The following is a 22,187-nucleotide window of genomic DNA, read 5'->3' as shown; positions in this document are numbered from 1 at the left end:
TACTCTTATTCACTAAAACTGATATTTAAAGACTATTAATAATGTATAGCATATATTCATAATACTCATTTACAATACTCACTGAATATATCCCAACGTCTTGTACTAATCCAAAATCTCAATAAAGAGAAACAAAAGAAGTGAATTGGCACGTCAATGGCTGCATTTGAGCTAGAGCTCATTACCCACAATCCTCTCTGGGTTTGTAGGTTTCCAAAGACAGCATCAGTTTAGACAATATCAACACAATATTTTATTGCAAAGAAAGAGAAGAAGAAGAAGAAGACGGAGCGGCTTTATTTTAAATTATACTTTATTTCATATAAAAACAAAACAATAAACAAATAAATTAGATATTTCTAAAATAATTCTCTCGAGGAAATGTTTAAGAACGCTGTGATTGTTTACAGTTTGTATCTGGGAGAAGAGCAGATAGCTGGAATGTAAAGAGGCACACGTGTCACAGGTTTGCATTTATATGTAAAAGAGCTACGTTCCAGAACGGAAAGCAAACAAACGAGCACAGAAGACACGGGAATCCTTCATCGGCTGGTTTTACACTTCATTTTGATATGAAACCCTTCATTTTTCACTTGAACCCCCAAAAAAAAAAAGAACCAGAGAGCGACGCGGCCACACGACGGACATCTTTAAGACGAACATGCATCTCTGCGTTCCGACGAGCACATTTCCATACGACTGTCAAAGCGGCTGTTTTGTGACGCGTCCGCGGTCCGATTCGGGGGACGCCGGGCCGAGGACGCGGGGGAGTTCTCCGCAGCTGGTCCCGGCGGCGAATCGGAATTAAGGTTTGTCATTTAAAAAGATGGCGGGCGACCGTGGGGATAAAGATAGGGGCGGTTTTTTTGGGGGGAGAGAAGAGGAGACATTAACATAATAAGAGCCTCTTCATTTGCACACAAGCCCAAGCTATCCCCACCCCACCGGCACCCCCCCACCCCCGCAGAACTCCCTCTGGTCCGCCGTCACGCCCATTAAGCCTGCAAAGCCCCCATTGTCCGGCCGGGCTGCGGACCTGAGGACCCCTCGCCAACAGATTGGGCTGGGTGAAGGGTTACAGCCAGACAAAGGAGGCTCCCTCCCCCCCTCTCCTCTATTTGAAATCAATCACACTGGCTTTCACATGCTGCCCCCACACACACACACACACACACACACAACCACCCTCCCTTGTCAACAGTGACAGTGGGCTTGGGCCAGCTCCCCAACAGAGTCCCCCCCCCCAAATGCTGAATCGCCAGTCCCTCCTTTCAGGGTCGAGTCCCACCCCGGACACAACGTCGACCGAAAGGGTGAAGCTGATGCTCGAGGAAGACCACGTCACGTTGTCTCCAACCGACACGTGGTGGTGCGGACGTGTGAATGAGTCTCATGACGGCTGAGAACGCTTCAGAAATCAATTTTTCATAACTTAAGAGCTCAAACATTGGTGGTTTTTTTTCATCCAACAACAGCAATAAGAACTGGAACTCTTCTGGTGTTCAACCACAAATTGTTCGATCGGGCCGAAGGTCAAATGGAGGGTTTCATTCCAAACATGTCGGCCGTCTTTAAGGACAAATACATCATTTTCGGACCACATATATTTGAGGGTTGAGCCGTTGGATTTTGCGTGTCTTGGTCGGTTGTTTAAAAATGTCGACGTGAACCAATCTTTAACAACATCGACCGTTAGTTTAATATTTGAGGTTGGCGTCGATGATGTGTTTTAATCCCGGTGATCATTGGGTTGAAATGAATAGAATATTTTGGAATAAAACCCAAACATGAATCCAGTGAGATAGCTGCGACAGGTTTGGCACTTTGCTTATTAACACTTGATTAAATTCCTCTCTCCTTTCGCCTCCAATAACCTTCATTTTCGTGTCACTCAGAATAATTTATAAAGGCAATCGTCTTTCTGCTGTTGATATGTACATACAATATTTTAATATTCTAATATATTCACAGGAAATCGTAAATTCAGGCACTTCGCCGCCACGACTACAGCCACTTCTTAGCACACGAGATCCTGAGATTTAAGACTGTTTTTTTCTTTTTTAAATAAGCAACACAAAAGTAAAATAATCTTATATAGTGAGATTTATATTGAACTATCAGTTTCTTCTTCTTCTTTTTTTTTTATCGTAGCAAAATAAATCTTTTTGTTCTCCTTAAAAATGTCTTTATCACGCGGGGTTTCTCGCCCCCTCGCTTGGGGTCGTGAGAGGAGGTCATCGTCCTTCAAAGAAACCGCTTCGAGGCCGTTTCGAGAACCAGGATCTTCTCCCGTTGTGTCGAGTGCCCGCAGTTTTCCAACGTTCCAACTCCTCTTGGCCACGGTGCCAGAGCTGATAGTCCAAAGTACCGCCTTCTTTTGAGTCTATCCCCTTTTCCTATGCCCACGATGAAATGTTCTTCTTCAAACCGTCACCGTGTGAAGAAGCCCACCGGCCTCAGTGCTCCACGTGCATACATGTGTTTATATGTGTGTGTATAAAGGCCCAACTATACCTGTGGGCTTCGCCTGGCGCCACAATGGAGGTCGCTTTTCTTCTTCTTTTCGGAACGCTTCCGCGGACCTCCGATATGGCCGCCGGGGGATGTGTTACATGTGTTTGTGTTCGTGTCTGTAAACGCGGGGTGGAGGAGGGTGGAGGGTGGAGGGTGCTCCCGTCTATCGGAGCGCCGTCTTCATGTCTATCCTGGAGCTCACGTCCTGGTAGCCCAGGAGGCAGGGGTCGGTGGACAAGGCGTCGTGGGTAAAAACGGAGTCGTTGTCGGAGGAGCAGGAGCTGGACGTGTCCTCGCACGACGGGGAGTACTGCTCGAAGGGCGTCGACAGGTCCAAGTACTGAGGGGAGAGAGAGGGGAGAGAGGGCTTCAGAGACATGAGGGCGTCTCAAGAAACATTCAGATGTTCTTCCGAAGGCTTTCGGACTGCGTGTGAAGACGCTGTTCGTTTCATTCGTAAATCGTTTTAAGACCACCGAATCCATGACAGAGACTCGGTGGAGGTGGAGGGTTCTGTGTTGGGATGCATGGAAGAACCAATAAATCCTCCACGTGAGATATCGACCAGTCCCTCGGACGTTTCGGCTCTCCGGATGCTAAACATTAGATTGTTGTTGTTTGGAGTCTCTAAGCCCCGGATTCGGCTCGCTGTGCATTAACTCTCGTGAACCGAAGACATCTGGACTGCAGACTGTGAAACAGAGGCCGTATGTGTGTGTGTGTGTGTGTGTTCATTTCCAGAGGTGCACACGTGAGGCCGTGTGCACGTGTGTGTGCAGGTTTCCCGGATGTGTGTTTGAAACCCACCTCGTCGGAGATGGACAGCAGCACTTTGTCCAGCTCCTCCACCAGCTGCTTGAAGGTCGGCCGCTGGGTGGGAACGGCGTGCCAGCACTCACGCATCATCATGTAGCTACAGAGAAGAAGAAGAAGAAGAAGAAGAAGAAGAAGAAGAAGAAGGAGAAGAAAAAAACACAGGGAGGAATTATTTAGACCATCTAGACAATCTATAATGAGATAAACATTGTCAGCGTTGTGTAGTTGATAAATGCAATGCTCGTGTTGTTTACTATATACAGGGGTTCACAGTCACAATAAAAACGTCTAAAATGTCTTTGTTTGAACAAAAGAATATGAATAAAGGGTGTGAGTCTGGTGTTAACGCACAGAGAACAATATAACGTGACTCATTTGATCTGCCGAACATTAAAGTATTGTTTAAATCGATACAGATGTTCTCAGTTGAACTTAATTGAGCCACATTACAGGTACCTGGGGAGCATATTTCATCACTTTTCCGGTACTTTCTGGGTATATATATTTTTTTAAAACTTGTTCAGGCTTCTCCAGACTGTACAAACTCTGTATATAAATATATACATATATATATATATATTTATATATATATATGTATATATATATATATTTATATATATATGTACACACATATATATATATATATTTATATGTATATATATATATATTTATATTAATACATATATATATATATATTTATAAATATATATATACATATATATGTATATATATATATATTTATATATACATATATATATATAATATATATATACCCCTCCCTCACTCGCTGTGAGCCAAAAACATACAGAAAGCCTCATAAGCGGGACACTATGCTTACAGGTCATGTGTGCAGTTGGAGGGTTTGTCCATGCGGTGTCCTTCCTTCAGCAGCTTGAAGAGCTCCTCGACGGGAATGCCGGGGTACGGGGAGCCGCCCAGCGTGAAGATCTCCCACATCAGAACACCAAACGACCACCTGGGCAGAGACGAGAGGATCAGGGCACGGCTACTCTTCATTCGAGTGGCGGACAACGACTAGCAGAGCATTTGAAGATAGGATAGAATCGACCCTTCGTGACCTTCGTGACCTTTGTGACCGATGCAAAAAGGTCAAAGATAATGTTTGTGGTCGTTCAGACTTGATGAGCACAGTTACGTGATGCTCTGACCAGACAGATCGTGACAAATACGAGAAGTTGGACTTACACGTCGCTCTGGTGTGTGTAGACTCGGTCGAACAAAGCCTCCGGCGCCATCCACTTCACCGGCAGCCGTCCCTGCAAAGCGAACGCGGACGGGTTAGAGCCTCGTCTTCATCACAACAGCTCACACGTTCTTCTTCTTTCCGTTTCTAAAATGTTTTGCTTTTTCTGCTTATTTCCCCCTTCACAAACCTCCCTCTCCTCCCTCCTCGTCTTCCCTCTTTTCTAATTAATTCCCATTAAGCCTGCTGCCAATCAGTGGAAAACATCCGACATCTGTCTTGAGTATTAAAGCTGTGAAGGGAACCTGGCTGAGGAGCAGACATGTTTACAAGCAGCTCCTTTTTCATTTTTTTTTTTTACAAACAACCAGCTCCCACTTTCACCTGTTAACAATCTAAACCTCTTTCCCAAAGATATGTAATTTCTTTTATAGGATTATCTCAACATGGTACTTATTAGTGGACATATTCCTGTTACTTTACAGGGTCAAAGGTGAAATAAAAGCACATTTTAGCTTCTCAGCTGTGCAAAAAAAGGAAAAAGGAGAGCAGGAATTTAGTGGCACTCTTACTCTCCCGACTGGAAAAGCACATTCATCCTCACAGGAAAAAAGTGATTCCTAAATACGTGCCACAACAAACTGTCACTCACGTTTGTGGTTTTCTTGTAGTAGTCGATCTGGTGGACTCCTCGGGCCAGGCCGAAGTCAGCGATCTTCATCACGTTGTCCTCCGTCACCAGAACGTTTCTGGCTGCCAGGTCTCGGTGGATGCACTGCAGAGGGGCGAGAGAGGGAACGAGAAACTGAAACAAAATGACTGTGACCTTCAAGCAACTGCTGGGTTGAAACGGCCTCAGATATTGAATGTTGAGTTTGAAAAGTGGGCTTTTTTGAGTATGTTGCCACTTTATTTTCAAAACCGCTCCCCCTTTGGCAAAAAGCATAAAGTTACAGAACAACACTTTATTCTCGAGTTCTACGTTGATGAAATGGCCTTTTGAGTGGAGACTTGTGGCGCGACTCTCTCTCTCTCCTGCTCCGTGTCGCGGTCAGGAGTATTCGTGTAAAAACAGGGAGTTACGGGAGGTAGAAATGATTCGCTGCAGATTTTTCCCCCAAAAAGAAAAGACTCGGGAGCCTAAAGTCAACACGCAGCGGCTCATTTTTAGTGAACGCAACAAAATGTAAACGTCTTTATATAGAAAGCCGGGAGTATGAAGAAAAAAACAAACCCCTCAGGAGGGAAAAAAAAGAAAGGCACTGTTTGCCGACATTGAATGGATATCATTAAGTTTATTTTGGTTTTCATTCGAAATAGACGTGGGATTTGTGGGTATGTGCGAAATGAACCAGGGTCGGTCTGTGGGTCTCCCCATAATGGAGGGTTAGTTTCAGGCTCCTACATTCTTAGGAGTCCGTAGAGCCAGAAACCTGATGCCTGCACCCAGACGACAGCTCCGCGGCCTGTTTGCTAACAGATTTATGGCAGCGCTAAAAGGGACAAAGCCCTGCGACGGAGGGGACGGACAGATGGATGGAGAAGAGTAAACAGGACTGAAGCCGCCGCAGCTTTCTGCTCAGGAATGCCCGTCTGAGACACCGGCTGGCAGACAAAGAGACGTGTTGATAAGAAGCACACAGACAGAGTGCATGCTGGGAAAATGAAAGGAGTAAAAACGTGGGGGGTTTGGGATGGGAAGAAAGAAAGAAAGAAAGAAAGAAAGGGGCAGACGGCTGCAAAGAGAGATGCATCTGAAGGCCAAGTGCCCCAATCCAAAAACACAGAATCACACAAGAAGTCAATCCTAAACCCAATTCCAAATTGATGGTATTGCAAAGCATTGAACGATCGTGTTTGACTTTTGTGGCTCTATTTCCCGCCTGGGGACGTGAATATATTTGACTGAATTGTGGTTTGATTCATAAACATCCCTCTTAAGACCCTTGAGATCACCAACAACATAAAGCAATCATGCTGGCTCACACCAAAAGTATTATAAATAAGAATTACAAATCTCAAGTTACATTTGAGTGCTGAACATGTCTGTTGGAGCTCTGTAGGCGGATAGTGTCCAATCAATTTAACACCTAAATGGTTTTAGTGCACATTAAAAGCAACAGTACTGTATAATAAGCTTCGTAGTCTTGTGTTTTTTTCCCCTTCTTAATATTATTTAGTCCATAAATGGTAAAAAATAACATAATGAAATCCCAGAAGCTAAAATGATGCCTTCGAATACCTCTGGAACCAAAGATTATTTAATTTAATTTGACTTGACAAGCTGCTTATACGATTAACCCGCCTGTTACCTTCACATTTACTAACATATTTTACCCTCGGGGTCAATTTGACCCCAGCAATTAAAACCTCCAGAAAATTATTAGAATTAATATTGTTTCCCAAGTTTATGTGTGAGGTACTTTATGTTTGTTTGTTGACTACCTCAATAGCCCTTTAAATATATAAAAAAATTGATATTTCTTATATGTTTGACAGTGAAAAACAGCCTGGGGTCAAATTGACCCCAAAGAACACCGACGTTAAACATTGAATGGGGTCAAATTGACCCTAAAGGTAACAGGAGGGTTAATCAAATATGAATATATTTGTGCACTTAAGATTCCTGACGAATTTTTTTACGAGAAGATGAAGCTGGGGGAAATTACAGAAACTCTTTAGACACAAAGTGCCCCAAAAAATAAATGTATATCAAATGTATAATTATATCCAAGTGTTTGAAACTGGTTCAATCGCCTCTTGCTTCCATGAATAATATCTACATCCACCACAGACTCAGGTAGAATCTCCCGTTCTGGTGCTCCAGGTTATTTCCACTCTTTAAAGTGAGCGTACCCTCTTGGAGGCCAGGTACTCCATCCCTCGGGCCACCTGGTAGGCGCAGGACAGCAGGTCTTTGAAGGTGAGCTGCTCTTCAGGCACCTTGGTCACATCAAAGGTGTAGTCCATGCCTGGGGGTCTCCGGGCCCGCAGGTACTCCCTCAGACTGCCTTTGGAGGCGTACTCCACCAGTACGTACAGAGGTCCTGAGGGAGGAACACAAACAAGATGAAGGACCGGGGTTGTTTCTTTTGTGGTTTCCGCCTTGAGGCTCGGGACCCCCCCCCCATCGTTAAAACACTCACTAAACTAGAATGGGCACTCGGTAGAGTGCATACCTTCGCATATCACAATATTGGGCATTGGATTATGAACATGTTGTCATTAGTTGCATGCCAATTGGATAAAAATTGACCGTACTATGGTAAAAAGAAGATTTTGACCTTTCCATGACCTTGACCTTTGACCCGATTGATCCCAAAATCTAATCAAATGGTCCCCGGATAATAACCAATCATCCCACCAAATTGCATGCGATTCGGTTTAAAACTTTTTTAGTTATGCGAGTAACACGCATACAAATAAATAAATAAATAAATACATAAATAAATAAATTAATTAATTAATTAATACACAGCGATCAAAACATAACCTTCCGCATTTTCAATGCGAAGGTAATGAGCTAAACTAGGAGGGTTAAGTCGGACACTCACCATCCTGCGTGCAAACTCCAAGCAGGTTGATGATGTTCTTGTGTTTATCCATGACCTTCATCAGCTCCATCTCCGAGATGAGGTCGGCCAGGTCTTTGTCCGTGGCGTCGTCTTTGGGGAAATGTACATTTTGTTTAGAAGAGACTCACGTTGATCTGGAGAGGCCTTTTGTTGGGGGTGTTTTTTTAAACATTTCTTTCCTACCTTTGAGCATCTTAACCGCCACAGTGGAGGCTGGACCCTGAGAGTCCTTGTTGATGCCGTAGGCGTCGGCTCTGACCACCTGACCGAAGCAGCCTTCTCCCAGAGGTTTGCCTAACGTTAAACTAGAGAGGGAGAGAGAAAGTTTAGCGCAAAATAAGCCTGTACAAATTACAACTGCACAAATTCATAATTTGGGGTTGTGGGCTACTTAAAGCAAAAACCGGGTCGGGCCAGAAGCCGCCCTGCGCCTGCGGGCTCGTTTCTTTTTAGGTCCCAGACACGAGTCCCAGAAGCCAAACTAAACGCAGTGATGAAAAACTCTCTTTGCCAGAACTTGAAAGTAAAACTCTGTCGACGCATCTCTTACATAACAACGTCAACCGCTGACAGCCGAGGTGTCATTTCTTCGCGGGTGGCGACGGAAGCTACTCTAACTTGCAGATAACTTACTTCTCTCTGTCGAACTCCCAGTCGGGGTCGTAGGGCAATTCAAACTCCATGACCCCGGCCAGCATGGGAGAGCAGCTGGACGAGAGGCGAGCCACCCTCATGAGCGATGCGCTGGACTTCCCTGAAGAGTTGGACTCCACCGAGTACTGAAGGGAGGGGGCGGAGAACATTTAGCTAACGGGAACATACGGGGAAGCTCGAGTGTGGCCGCTTCAAAACGGGGCTTTTGGTCGTAGTCGACTGCTTTTCAAAGTTAGAGAAGACAGAAGTTCTCTCAGTGCACCTGTACCTGTCTGCGAAGAGGGAACTTGGAGAGCTTCTGGACCGGCAGGGCGTCAAACGGCTCCCTCCTGGGGTGCACCTGCATTCGACACAGCACCACGATGACGATGGCCATGATGAGAGCCAGGAAACCGCAGGCGTAGATGATGATGTCAGTGTACTTCGTCTCCATGGTCTCCATGGCGTCGGCGGCTTCCTCCTCTATAGAAAGATAGAGGGGAAATTAAAAAGAAAATGTTATATACCAAGATATCTACTTTCAACTTTTTAAAGTTTGGCAGCTTAAAAACATTCTAGCGTAAGTAAATGATGTTCCGCTCTGATTCATTTCACCTTCAGATCATTCTTTACCTGAGAGGACGGCGAGCCAGGCGGACTGGTGAGCAAATCCGATTGAATTTCCAGCCAGACAGGTGTACTCTCCTGCATCCTCCATGGTGACTTTAGACAGATACAGAACTTCCACCTCGGACATGTTCAGACTGCCGGTCTGCACGACACCGTCGCAGAAGAAGTGAACAGTTAGTATCAACATCAACATCTTTTTTTAAAGTTCCACAAGAGCAGGGGTGTCAAACTCATTTTCACCGTGGGCAACCATCAGCATCATGGCCGCCCTCTTAAAGGGCCGGAAACACTTTATATACTCCTCGAACATATTGTGAAATAACTCTCTTTGCATTCGATTATTGTTTATTTGAGTGTAGAAATATTGTACATAAGAAAATGTCTCTAATATTACAGCATAAATATATTTAATTTGAAACCTTCAAAATAAAAGCACGGGAATTGTTTCTTCAATTTCTTTAAGAAAAGGGGATCACATGTCTTTCAAGCCATCAAGGACCACATAAAATGATGCGGCGAGCCGGACTTGTGTTTGACACCTGTTCACTAGAGGCTTTTTCTATTGTTTCGCCAACTAATGCTACTTTTTTTGGGCACTTGTATGTCAAAAAACCATAGCCATAACCATATTAAAGCAAATTATAGGAGCTAAATCAGGTTCCAGTCGTCAAGTTATCCGAACAGAGATCAGAACTTCAAGATGCTTTAGTTTGACCAACCTTGAGGACCCGAACGTAGGGCGTCCCATCAGAACCGTAGCGGCTGCCGTTCCTTTCGATGTGTTTGAGCCACTGAATGTGAGGCTGTGCGTCGCTGTAGACTTTACAGTGGAACTGGACGTCGCTGCCCACCACTGCTGTGATGTTGGCTGGCAGACCGGCCTGCAGGATGGGCCTGTGTGGGGAGCGCTCTGTGTCGGGAGGAAATTAAAGGAGAGATCAGCAAAGTGGGCCAAGATGAAAGAGAAACCAGTCGAAAGCTTAAAGGATGTCTGTCGACTCGGGGCAACAGTTCAAAGACAATTTGGGGACATGGAGAAGGAGATTTAACTGATCTGCCAAGCTGGGTCTCTCTCACCAGGAGTCCACTGGACGCTGGAATCACTGGGAGCTGTGGCTCAAGAAGTCCAGATATTTCAGCCGGCGGACACGCCTGCTTTGTAAACGAATGTCTCATATGCCGAGCGGTTGTCACTTTTCACATCTCGTGTGTTTCCATGCTGGCATACCAGAGCAGGAAATGTCATTTTGGGATGGGAAATTGGTTCCACTCGCGCGGCAGTGTTTCAGCCGGTTGCCGGGGGCTCTCTTTGATCCGGCGTTCCTCTCGCTCTCCGATCTCGTTAGTTGTCTCGTTAGTCTTCTCCCCCCGTCGACCGGGACAGAAACTGACCCCGCGGTGGACGCTCAGCGAACAAATGAACAAACAAACCGCAGCCCTCCACGATCTCGTCACAGGTCAGGTAGAAAACTGGTGTGGACGCCTGACCGTCCACATCCTGCCCAGGGCGCCCCTTTCTCCTTCTGCTCCCCCCACCCGCTCACCCACTCCCTCAGCCTGGAGGCTTTTATTTTGTTATTGCCAGATCGCAATAACTGCAATAATAACTTCATATCCACACTATGTTGATCTGCACTTCACACATTTCATTTACTTACACTACACACATACACACACACTTCATTTTCATTTACACTACACACATACACACACTTTGCATTTTGCACACTGTCTATATTTAATATTTTTATATTTAATTTAATTTGTCATTAGTATTGTATTGTGTATTGTGTATGCATATATGTTGTATAGATACATATATATTTTATTTTATATATTACTTTGTATACTTCTTGTATACATCTTTATCTTTCATCCCTGTTTTTTATATTATTTTTTCTTCTTCTTTTTTTCTTTTTTTCTTGTGTGTTTAGTTTATTGGTGCTTCTACTGTTACGACAAATTTCCCCTTGGGGATTAATAAAGTACATATCTATCTATCTATCTATCTTTGCCTTTTCCACAAGTAATGGCGGTTGATCACAAAGTATTTGAACCCAAATCTTCAACATTTTCACACAAAAAGATGTGTCCAGAGAGTCAGTTTCTTACCCAGGACATCGAGGACGTAGCTGTAAGTGATGGAGCCGTATTTGTTCTCCACGAAGCAGGTGTAGTTTCCTCTGTCTGAAGGCACGACGCTCTCCATCACCAGGCTCCAGTGCTGGTGTCTCAGCTAGCGAGAGAAACACACGCACACAAAAAAAAAATTCCATCAGCACGGACAGACCGTCACCGAGCTTCGCCGGATCGTCTGAAACCAGCCGTCACTCGTCTTTGTTTTGCCTTCGCGAGGCGGAACCCACGCTCACCTTGATGCCCCCGATGCGGTGCTCTCCTCTGAACTCACGTCCGTTTTTCAGCCAGCGGATGCTGGGCATGGGGCTGGCCATCGCCGGGCAACGGAACTTCACCGTGTTGCCCGCGGGAACGGCGTACAGCTTCTTCTCCATACGCTGAGTGTGAGTCCAGTAAGGACCTGTGTGGGACAGAGAGGCCAGCCCAATGAGACGTGAGCCAGGAAGGGCTCGGGTGGAACCTGGAGGTTGAGTCGTACTAGTTCCTCAGGGAACAACAACAACAACAATAACAACAACGTACCTCTGGAGAAGTAAACCTGGTCGTTTTCCATCTCAGCCGATGAGTCCTCCAAGCCGGTGTCCTCGTCATCGTCGCCCGACCCCAACGAGTCTGGAAACAAATACAGGTAACGTGAAATAACCCTTTCTTGATTTTTGTTTTGCTCTATAAAATAAGTTCAAAATGCTCATTACAATCCAGCAGAGTTGATAAAAAGCTTATTTTGTCAAACAAGTGGTCCCATTGTTGGCTATTAACATTTTTAATACACCGATTAATCAACTTGTGCGATCTAAAATGTAATGTACCACATTGGAGGACAACAACATGCGTATTGAACCGAATCGCATGAAATTTGGTGGGATGATTGGTTATTATCCGGGGACCATTTGATTAGATTTTGGGATCGATCGGGTCAAAGGTCACGATACATTTTTGTCCAATTGGCATGCAACTAATGCCAAAATGTTCATAATTCAATGCCCAATCTTGTGATATGCGAAGGTATGCGCTCTACCGAGTGCCCATTCTAGTTATGGTACTGTTGTAGTTCGACTATGTTGAGGAAATGTTACTTTCTATATTCTTGTTGTTCTTAGTTTGTCCTCTTGGTCGAATGCACTTATTGTAAGTCGCTTTGGATAAAAGCGTCTGCTAAACGACATGTCATGTAATGTACTAAAACATCTGGTGGTGAACAGAGTCGGTCCTCACCGGCCACGGTGATGGTGAAGTTCCTCACAGGCTCTTTGCTTCCCCGCAGGACACACACGTAGACGCCGGAGTCCTCGTACGTCACGTCTGTGATCTCCACCACGGCGCCGCGGATCTGGATGCGGGGCGTGGCCAGAACCCGGACCCCCTCCTTGTACCAGTTCACCGCCATGCCGGGCCGGGTGCTCGGGTCGCAGCGCAGCTTCATGACGTTGCCCGGCTCCAGCAGGAGATGCTCCGTGGTCTCATCGCTCAGCTCGTCATCAACATCTGTTTGGAAGAAACACAAAATCAGCACAAAAATGGAGCTTTTGTTTCTCTCCTTCGTTTTCTTCTATATGTTCTACTCTTTTTTTGCACATGTCAGCAGGTTAGTTCTTTTTTTCTCCTCTCTGAAGTGGCCGTCCACTCAACTATGACCTTCAACACTTCAACTCCATTATCTCCTCGACCAACACACACACACACACACAAAGAAATTACCATGGAGACCAGGAGGCCTGGCTGACCCGAACCCTCCTCAACCTCCCCCCCTCCCCCTTCCAACCCCCCTCTTCTCCTCTTCATCTTTTTGTTCCCCTGTGGATCATTGTGGGACTGAGAAGAAATCCAGCAAACACCACACAACTCCCTCCCAAAAACAGAAAGGGAAAAAAAGAAGAAAAGAGAAGAGAAGGAAAGAAGAGAGAAGCTAATGGACAGCGTGACAGTGGACGGAGAGCAAATCTGAGGGGCGGTGAAGGTTCACTGGAGATCTAAGTGAGCGACGACGAGAGGAGAGAAGTTCATTCCAGCCCGGGGAGGAGGAGGAGGAGGAGGAGGAGGAGGAGGAGGAGTCCACACAGAGGGCCGCCACACCATCTCCAAGGGTCTGCGCTATCTTTTTCTGGCTTTTACAGACTTATTCTAACCAGCTTAAACTCCCGCATCGTCAATATTTAAAGCTTTGCGATGTCAGGAAAGGATTCAAACTAAAACCCTTTGTGATTTGACGGTGATTATTTGGGATTTAACATTTTCCAGCATGAGACTTAGGTTACCTGATGTGATTATTGCAGCAGTCAGGTCCACAGTTCGAGAAATGATGGCACCTGCGGGAGTGAAAAAGTAGAGATTAGAATATAATATAATTTGTCTTGACCAATGCTACATTGAGGTATAACTTGGCAAAAAGTCTGGGCTTAATGTATGAAAATGCACCAAAACTGGCAAGATTTGCCCAGAATGTCGGCGTGATGATGAGAGCGTCGTACCGGGAAGGACCTGCAGCCACGCCGACTGCATGGCCTGCACGGCCTGTCCGGCGTGGCTGTTCTCGGCCAGGCAGATGTACTCTCCCGCATCCTCCAGCGTGACGTTGGACAGATGCAAAGTGTTCACCTTGGACGCGTTGCTCTGCAGGGCCTGCGGGGACGAGCGATCACTTCAAACCTCGTGTATTTTCACTTCAATTCAATTCAGTTTATTTGTATAGCCCAATTTCACAAATTTGTCTCGGAGTGCTTTACAATCTGTACACATAGACATCCCTGCCCCAGAACCTTGCATCGGATGAGGGAAAACTCCCAAATAACCCTTCAGGGGGAAAAAAAGGGAAGAAACCTTCAGGAGAGAACAGAGGAGGATCCCTCTCCAGGATGGACGGGTGCAATCTGACGTCTACTATGACCACGGGACTGAATCCTACCGTGAAATGGTTTGTGTCTGTGTCTGTTCTCACCGTCAGAGCCCTGAGGCGAGGCGGCCCCCCCTGGCTGACCTCCGTCTTCAGCCACTGCACCTTGGTGGACGCCGGCCGGTGGACTTGACACGCCAGCTTCGCCTGACCACCCACCAACGCCGTGGTGTTTTCTGGGTAACCTGGCACGATCAGAGGCCTGGAGACCCGAAGATCTGGATAACGCAGAGGGAAATAGAGATAGAAAACGAGTCTTCAGTTTCGATACCGGGGAGGCATTTCATCTACACTTGGATTTCAAGCTTGAGGAGCCGTTCTAGAATACCAGATCCCCAGGTGTCATGTCCCAGAGCCTCGAGCCTCCAAACCTCCCTGGTCTGAATAAGCTCTTGAGTGGACAAGACGAAAAAAAGAAATGTCAAAACAACAACCGCGCGGTTTCAGTTTACCTCTGAAAGCTCCGGCAACAAGAGCTACACCATGTTCCTTCACAGTCGCTGTCATTTAATGCAACCAGGAACCGGCGATAGAGTGCCCTGATAACCCGGCTATCGCCGCGTCGCCATCAGCCACAGTGCCCTCCATTCACCGGGTCACTCGCCCGTGCGTGTGCTCGCCCACTCACTTGTCGGAGCATATGTGCGCCCCAGCTGGGGACCTCGCTCGCTGCTCAGTCACTCAGAACGAGCAATTTTCCAGGGCAATTTTCTGTCTGATTGCTTCCTGCGAGCGCTTAGCGAAAAAGGCAATCTGTTCCCTTGTCGGAGTGAAGTGCTTTCAGCAGCACACACACACACACACACACACACACACACACACGGCTACAACCTGTGTGAGTGGAAACGCTGATTGGTCAAAGCAGCCATAAGGAAAACAAATTAAAAGAAACGTGGTCGGTGGATAGTTTTAATGTGTACACAATACACACACACACACAATAACTGGGTCCTCTGAGTTCTAAATATTAAGACTAAGAGATCCCAACGAGCATCTCCATCGAATGGAGCAAACACAGTGAAGCCCTCTGCAGTAAATCACAGAGATGAACACACACACACACACACACGCACACACGCACACATAAGCTTTAAAGCCGTGCTAATGAACTTGCAGAGATGGGGACGGTGCCCTGGAGTTGAACTCGCGGCAGAGTGTGAATTGTCACCCAGAGGCGAGGGGGCAAACACAACACAACGCAACACAAACAAACCGCTTCGGCCGGTGCAAGAACAAGCCGCTAGTCAGCCAGTCAGCCAGTCAGTCGGAGCAGAGCTCCCTGTGGAAACCAGTCCGGACAATGAGGAGTCTCATGCCCTGACCGGGGAACAGAGCTGCAGAGCCACAGGTCCGTTTTTAAAACCGCATACAGCTACAGAACACATCGAAATCAGTTGTGTCTTACTGCTATTTGACAATATCATTTCCCACAGTTGATTTAATATGAATCAATCGATCTAAGTTGCTGGAAACTGGAACATCTCTCCCGAAGAAACCGAGCGAGCGGACCTCGGGCCGCACGGTCGTCTCTGAGGTCACAAATGAACCCGCGTCACAGATCTGTCCGAACATTCATAAAAGCATTCGTGCTCATGTTTTATCGTAGAGCGATAGATATGATTATGCACACTTTGCTATCAATCATTAAGCACCTGTTTTTGCAGCAGATTTATGAGAAGTTATATAATGTAAGTCATTCTTTGGGAGACTCTGTTCTCCTTCATGGTGTGTAGTCGTAAATATGCACATTCTTTTCTATATCTTAAAAAAAAAACAGGATTAAACTGCATGGGAAAGTATTTAAACCCATCTATGATACCATCTATGTACATTTCATCTTTTTACATTGCCGTGATGTTTGAATAAAGAGCAGCCAAAAAACATTTAAGCGTGCCAGATATGTGCAGACAAAAGCTATACTCAGACTTTTTTTTAGAATCTGTAATGATGTGGCAGAAAACACGGCTGGAAATAGGTTTTCTGGGAGGTGGGGGGGGGGGGGGGGTAAAAAAAACACTGGACAAGTCGGCCCTCTGCATTTAGCTCGCGCGTGGTTAGTAACATTATACGTGTAATTATATTTAGCGACATGACAGAAAACGCCCGGTGGCTCGTTTGTGAGCAGAACACTGGGAAGCCTTCTTCCACTTTGATTCGACTCCCACAGCTGAGTGGGAGGACGGTTTGAAACTCCAAAGGGCCGAGATAAAAGTTGCGACGACGCTGCAACCTGCGTGTTTTTTGTTTTGTTTTTACGACCCGAAGATCAATCCTTTTTTTCGAACCCTAAACTCATCCGTCTGAAATAAACCGATTGAGTTTCCTTTCTTCTGCGCCTTGTACCTCTGAGCAGAGCAAGCCTCGGCTGGCCTCGCCGGGGCCCAGGGGTGCAGGGATGCGGGAGAGACGGCTCCTGTGCTCCGTGCCTCCAGGGGGGCAACGGCCCACTTTGCCTTTCATCAATCTACACGCAAATATGTCTTCTAGTCCTTTAATCTGACTTCAAAAACAAAAAAGCGTCGTCTACTCCACGGCGAAGGGAGAAGCAGCCGATTTGAGCGATCGTATTGGACGAGCTTTACCGAGCCCGCCGCAACCCGGTGGAAACATTCTGACAATGGCTGATTTCTTGCATTGGCTTCTGTTTGTAAAGCATCAATGACCTCCTCCCCCCCGCCCCCCTCCTCCTCACCCTCCTCATCCTCTACAGCTGGCACACATCCAGGCAGATTTACACTTCCGAGCCCGAGGGCCTCGGACGGATCAGGTAGCTCAGTTTACGGCAGCGAAAACACTGAGAGATTCTTCTTTTTCTTTTCTTTTTTCTTCTCCCCGCCTTTCCTTCTCCTTCTGAGCCAGGACTGCAGCCTCGCTGTCATTTTTTTCCCCCGTCGCCATAACTTCCTCTGTGGCCCACGGCCGCCAAGAAACTGACACTTTCTAAGACGGGGAAGTGCGCTGATCTGAAAACCATCGCAGATACACAGTTGTACGACGTAATACGAACGGACGTTGAAGTCACACCAAAGCCCCCCAAAAATGAAACAATCGGCGAAGCGTCTTCAGCGCAGGTCTTACCTTTAGCCCGTCCTTCGTTGATGGCCCTGGCCGAGGCTTTGGCCATCAGACAGAGCAGCAGAACGCAGAACGTGCAGATCCTCTCCATCTTCTTCATGCCCGTCTTCTGGTTTTAAAAGGTAGAAATGTGTACGTCGGAAGCCTGGAGTTGGCCTCACACTCCGGTCCCTGTGGTCCCTGGCATCGGAGACTTCAGAAACCCACAAAGCCTCTAAATCTGAATCCTGGAGACGGAAACAACCCCAACGGGGGAGACGGTTATCTGCTGATCAGAGATCTGTCTGGAGAGCAGCTCAAGACTCAAACTTATCTGTTCACTTTTAGACCGGTTGGCAACGAAAAACAACAACAACAACAACACCAACAATTGTTCGGATAATTCGTAAAAGAGGCTGTTTGGCCCGTGAGCAGCTGTATTCTTAACGAGATGTCCCGCGAACTGCCCCGCGCGGCGGCGCTACATTGTCCAGGCTCTCCTGCGTCATGAATAAGGAGCGGGGCTGTTACCGCCTGTTGTTTGTCAATGGATGGCCCGGCTCAGCGTGCCCCGGGATAATGGGGCCTTACTGGGAAAACACTTGAAACTTGCCAGGAAGCTCCAGAATCTGAAGGAGCGGCACAGAGACTCGACCGGCAGCTGGCTCGAGACTTCAGGTGGAAACAGGTGACCGCTCACCGGAGCATCCGTCCCACTGCAGGAGGCTCGGCGGGGATTCCTCAAACGTGAGCATTTGGCATCGCAAAATGACTCACAACTTCACTTTTTGGAGATGACGTTCTCATTTAAGTAACCGTTCGGTCCTGACTCGGTCAGAGAACAGTGAGATGCATGCCACTCAGGGTGAGCAAAAGCCAAAAGTTGTATTTATTATCATAAAAAAGCGACAAAATATACTCACACTGATGAAGTTGTCTGAAAATGACTGAATGTATTTCTCAATGCATCCAATGCTATTCAAATATGTAAGCCCCCCAAATAGAAATAGTAGCAAAGTAAGTAAACAAAACTTATATATCTGTCTCAATGTTACACAGTATAAGACCTCAATTATATGTAAAATATGATTATTAATACGAAAAATATATATTTATAAAACACTTCTAATTGAATTTCAAAGCTGTCCTCATGAACTCACTCTAAACACTAACAGTCTACAACAAGAACACCAGAGGAATAATGCAGTGATGTTTCTCCTGCGGGTCGGACCAACGGCGCACAGGCGCCAGACCCCGGTGCTTGCGCCCCATGCACGCAAGCCGCGCCCACACACACGCACGCACACACACACACACACACACACACACACACACACACACACACACACACACACACACACACACCGTTTAAAGAACCAGCCTGCTGAATGAAACGTATTCTTTCTCAATTAAGGACTGGGGGGAAAAAGCTTTTTCTCCTGGTGCTGCTAATTCCGTTGGCACGCTGCCTCGCCGCTGAAGCCAAAACACTTCTATTCTACTGTTTCTACTTGGGGAGAGAGAGAGAGAGAGAGAGAGAGAGAGAGAGAGAGAGACGTCCCTGTGTAGTTTTTTTTAATTATTCGGAATGTACTGCAACTTTCTGCCACATAAATCACACTTAATAAATCAGTGTCAAACAGACCTTCGAGACTGAACCTTAAGATGCTGTAAGTCCATCAATGTGTGTCTGACACATCTGGGGATCAATACAATAACATAAATGTGTAAATCAAAATCAAAGTGTTTGATCGGGACTGTCACCGTGCACGGTGTCAGTTGATCAACTTCCCGAGGGTGAAATATCATATAGGATTTCCTTTTTTTCTCCCTTTGGTTTGACAGGAGTTCAAACTCCGCTCTGAGCGTCTTTCCTCCAAACAAATAGTCCGGGTGGAAGGTTCAATGTCTAACAGGCGAAGTGACTTATAGGATCTGTGCACGTTGCAGAACACAACGAACGTATTCTACTCATCTGAAGGCTACACGTTACAGCCCATGCTTCCATGTTGAGTCCACTGTAAACGTGGATTTACAATGCACGTGATTCATGGTTGGTGGAGGAAAGGAGGGGGAAACAACTTGTTTCATACATTTTTAAAAGTACAATAAACTTACTCTAATAACTATATCTGAGGTTTTATGTAAGGGCGGTTGATGATTTTATCTGTCATTTAACCAACACACTCCAGCTGAAATGAATGAACCAACACATCGCCAGCTGTCTCGCTCTGTACCCACCTTTCCTCCGGGTCGATCGGCGCAGGGATGACTGGGGGCGGGGGGGGGGGGGGAGAATCACTCCTTGTCCCGTTCAATACGAGTGAATATTGAAATCCTCATTTGGAGCTCCGTTGTCCTCACTGTAGCCTACCGTTCCCCACAAAAAAAGCAGTTCGTGAGCGGCTCTTCTTTTGTGTATCCGGCTCGAAACAAAGTCGATCTTATAAATCCATTAAGAAACAGCCCCTTGGAACATGAACGACAGCTGCCGGGCTCCGCTCGCGATCCCCCTGGGCAAAGTCCACTGCAGACGGCCACTCACAGGGCTAAATCCATGGAGAGAAAGAAAACCCAGCACGGAGCAAGACAGTGGATTTGCGCGTGTAACAAACCCGTCCCCTTCTCGCTGAGAAAATATTGGAAAAAAGATCCGAAGTGGCGAGAGTAAGAGATTGATAGAGGGTGATGAAACGTGCCCCGTAGTTTAGAGACCCTCTCTCTCTCTCTCTCTCGGTTACACTGTAGTCTTGGATAACTCTTTACGTGCGTCTTTACGCAGCGCTTTCTGCGAGCTCTCCTCTCCCGCGTGAGTGTGTCCCGATCAGATGTGAGCTCTGCCGCTCAAATGTGGAGCTCAGCCTCCTCGCTTCGTTTTCTTTAGAGAGAGAGAGAAAAGAGAGAGAGAGAGAGCGAGAGACTGCGTCCACCACCACACCGGCACTCTGCTGCTCTCCGGACGGCAGTCACAACAACAATGGTCTGTGAGCGGCCAGGGGAGTGGGAGGAGGAGAGGGGAGGGAGGGAGGGAGGGAGGAGAGGGAGGGGTGCGCTTCTGTTACCCCCACACTAAAAGCCCCCATCCCTCCAGAGAGAGCTGGCAAATAAAAACCCTCATCTGCCCCCCCCCCCCTCCCCTCTCCACAGGGCACAGCTCGCTAAACTTACCAGAATCAGAAAGTTACGCAACTTTTTTATTATTTTGTGAGTAAACTGCACTTTTTTTTAAAATACCGTCTCCGAGCGCGTGCCCCAAATGAAGCACATAAATCACTTTGTTTATTTTTTCCCCTCATAATTTATTGCGGGGTAATTGTTCTTTATGCAAACAGAGCATTACGGCCTCGCATTCAGCTGCTTTGGTGAGTGTTTTTAATTGCATCAGTCAAAGAAGAGGAGCGCGTAATCCCATTACAGCTGCAGCCAGGTTTTATCAGCTTTATGTTAAAGTGAGACCCCGGTGTTAAGGTCGCAAGGCTGTGTTTTTTTAGCTATTTTTATTCAATTCACTAAGACATGAACGTGAAAAGATAGTTATCATGGTGAAAAGAGATCAGCATGCAGGAGACACCACCTGATAATGACAATAAAATGATCAAACATGAGATCATAAGATCACATGAATACCTTCTGTGACTCATTAACTTCTCATTTTGTACTTAGTCTACTGGTATCTCATTAAAAAAATTATGAAAACAATTAACAGTTACATTTAACATATTTCTTGAAGCATTTCAAAAGTATTTATAGTTTATACTTTATATTAATGTCCTTGACTTTTTTTATCCTCTTGTATAATGTAATATGTAGATTTTTTGCACAAAACACCAAGGCCAATTCCTTGTAAGTTTACCTAGTTCTTTTGGATACATCTGTCTGTAGCTCAGATTTTAATGTGCAGTGTGACTCAACGCATTAAAATCCGGAAACAAGAAACAAATAAAGGATAATTAAATCTCCTCATGATGCAAGAGCAACAATATTACAGTCTGCCTAGGGTCGAAGACATCAGGTTGTATGTTCCTTCCTAAGATTTAAGTGTTAGGGAAATATATATATATATATATTTATATATATATATTTATATTTATATATATCTATATTTATATATTTATATATATATATATATATTTTTAAAGGGACGATACATAAATGATGTCTTAAATTCAGGATGTGTTTTGGAACTGGGCGTTCATGTTTCCATTGAAGTGGCTCCCTTTTTATGATTTGATGAATGCATTTAACATCATTACATAACCAAGGATATAACCAAGGACATATTAGGAGCATATTCAGAGTTAAGACCTGACCTCAACCACTTCCTAAACTCCTTTGGGATGAGCGAATCGAATTGTGGCTAAATTGGAGTAAATCCATGCAGCAAGCTTCCAAAATCGGGCTGAGATTCTGAAACCAGAAGAGTGGAGGCTGTAAAAGCAGCAGATTAATCTCTCGTGGTTATGGAAATACATCTGTCACTTTACGGTGGGTGTTCATACAGTTTTGGCCATGTCTGTCAAACATTTTGGAAAGAGGAGTTGTTGTTACAGGAAATATGTGCAACTGGCAAACGTCTCTTTGGATCTATCCATCCACCAAAACCAATAGTGAGGAAATGTTGTCAGTAAAATGATATAATATATTGGTTCGTTTTGCCAGGTAGTTAACTCCGTCCCGAGTGGACACATACATCCTACAGGATTATTGCTTTTGCTTCCGCAGGATAGTTATT

The 22,187-nt window shown here is 45.8% G+C and overlaps 1 protein-coding gene across 1 annotated transcript; it reads right to left on the bottom strand.

Moving 5' to 3' along the window:
* Nucleotides 1-295: 295 nt before the first annotated feature.
* fgfr4 (fibroblast growth factor receptor 4) lies at nucleotides 296-20,332 on the bottom strand. Its single transcript, XM_056409884.1, has 21 exons — nucleotides 19,697-20,332; nucleotides 17,480-17,703; nucleotides 14,447-14,619; nucleotides 13,980-14,130; nucleotides 13,767-13,817; nucleotides 12,727-12,996; nucleotides 12,034-12,123; nucleotides 11,745-11,911; nucleotides 11,485-11,608; nucleotides 10,092-10,282; nucleotides 9,376-9,514; nucleotides 9,032-9,225; nucleotides 8,743-8,888; nucleotides 8,293-8,414; nucleotides 8,089-8,199; nucleotides 7,391-7,581; nucleotides 5,187-5,309; nucleotides 4,537-4,607; nucleotides 4,169-4,306; nucleotides 3,322-3,427; nucleotides 296-2,854 (listed from the first exon to the last, which is right to left on the bottom strand). Exons 2-21 carry the CDS (start codon nucleotides 17,574-17,576, stop codon nucleotides 2,678-2,680), a joined length of 2,832 nt encoding a protein of 943 aa, XP_056265859.1. The 5' UTR covers nucleotides 17,577-17,703; nucleotides 19,697-20,332; the 3' UTR covers nucleotides 296-2,677.
* Between the last annotated feature and the right edge of the window lie 1,855 nt (nucleotides 20,333-22,187).

Source organism: Pseudoliparis swirei, chromosome 3 (genome assembly GCF_029220125.1).
Source record: "Pseudoliparis swirei isolate HS2019 ecotype Mariana Trench chromosome 3, NWPU_hadal_v1, whole genome shotgun sequence".
Taxonomy (NCBI): domain Eukaryota; kingdom Metazoa; phylum Chordata; class Actinopteri; order Perciformes; family Liparidae; genus Pseudoliparis; species Pseudoliparis swirei.
Note: the sequence above shows the minus strand (reverse complement) of the source record. Positions and strands in the feature narration are given on the sequence as shown.

Excerpts from the sequence above, each read along its gene's own strand:
- fgfr4 (XM_056409884.1), bottom strand. The coding sequence starts at position 17,576 with ATGAAGAAGATGGAGAGGATCTGCACGTTCTGCGTTCTGCTGCTCTGT. Across the intron at positions 12,124-12,726 it reads CTTCACCATCACCGTGGCCG|ACTCGTTGGGGTCGGGCGAC; the intron begins GTGAGGACCGAC and ends ATTTGTTTCCAG. Across the intron at positions 8,200-8,292 it reads GGCGGTTAAGATGCTCAAAG|ACGACGCCACGGACAAAGAC; the intron begins GTAGGAAAGAAA and ends ATTTCCCCAAAG.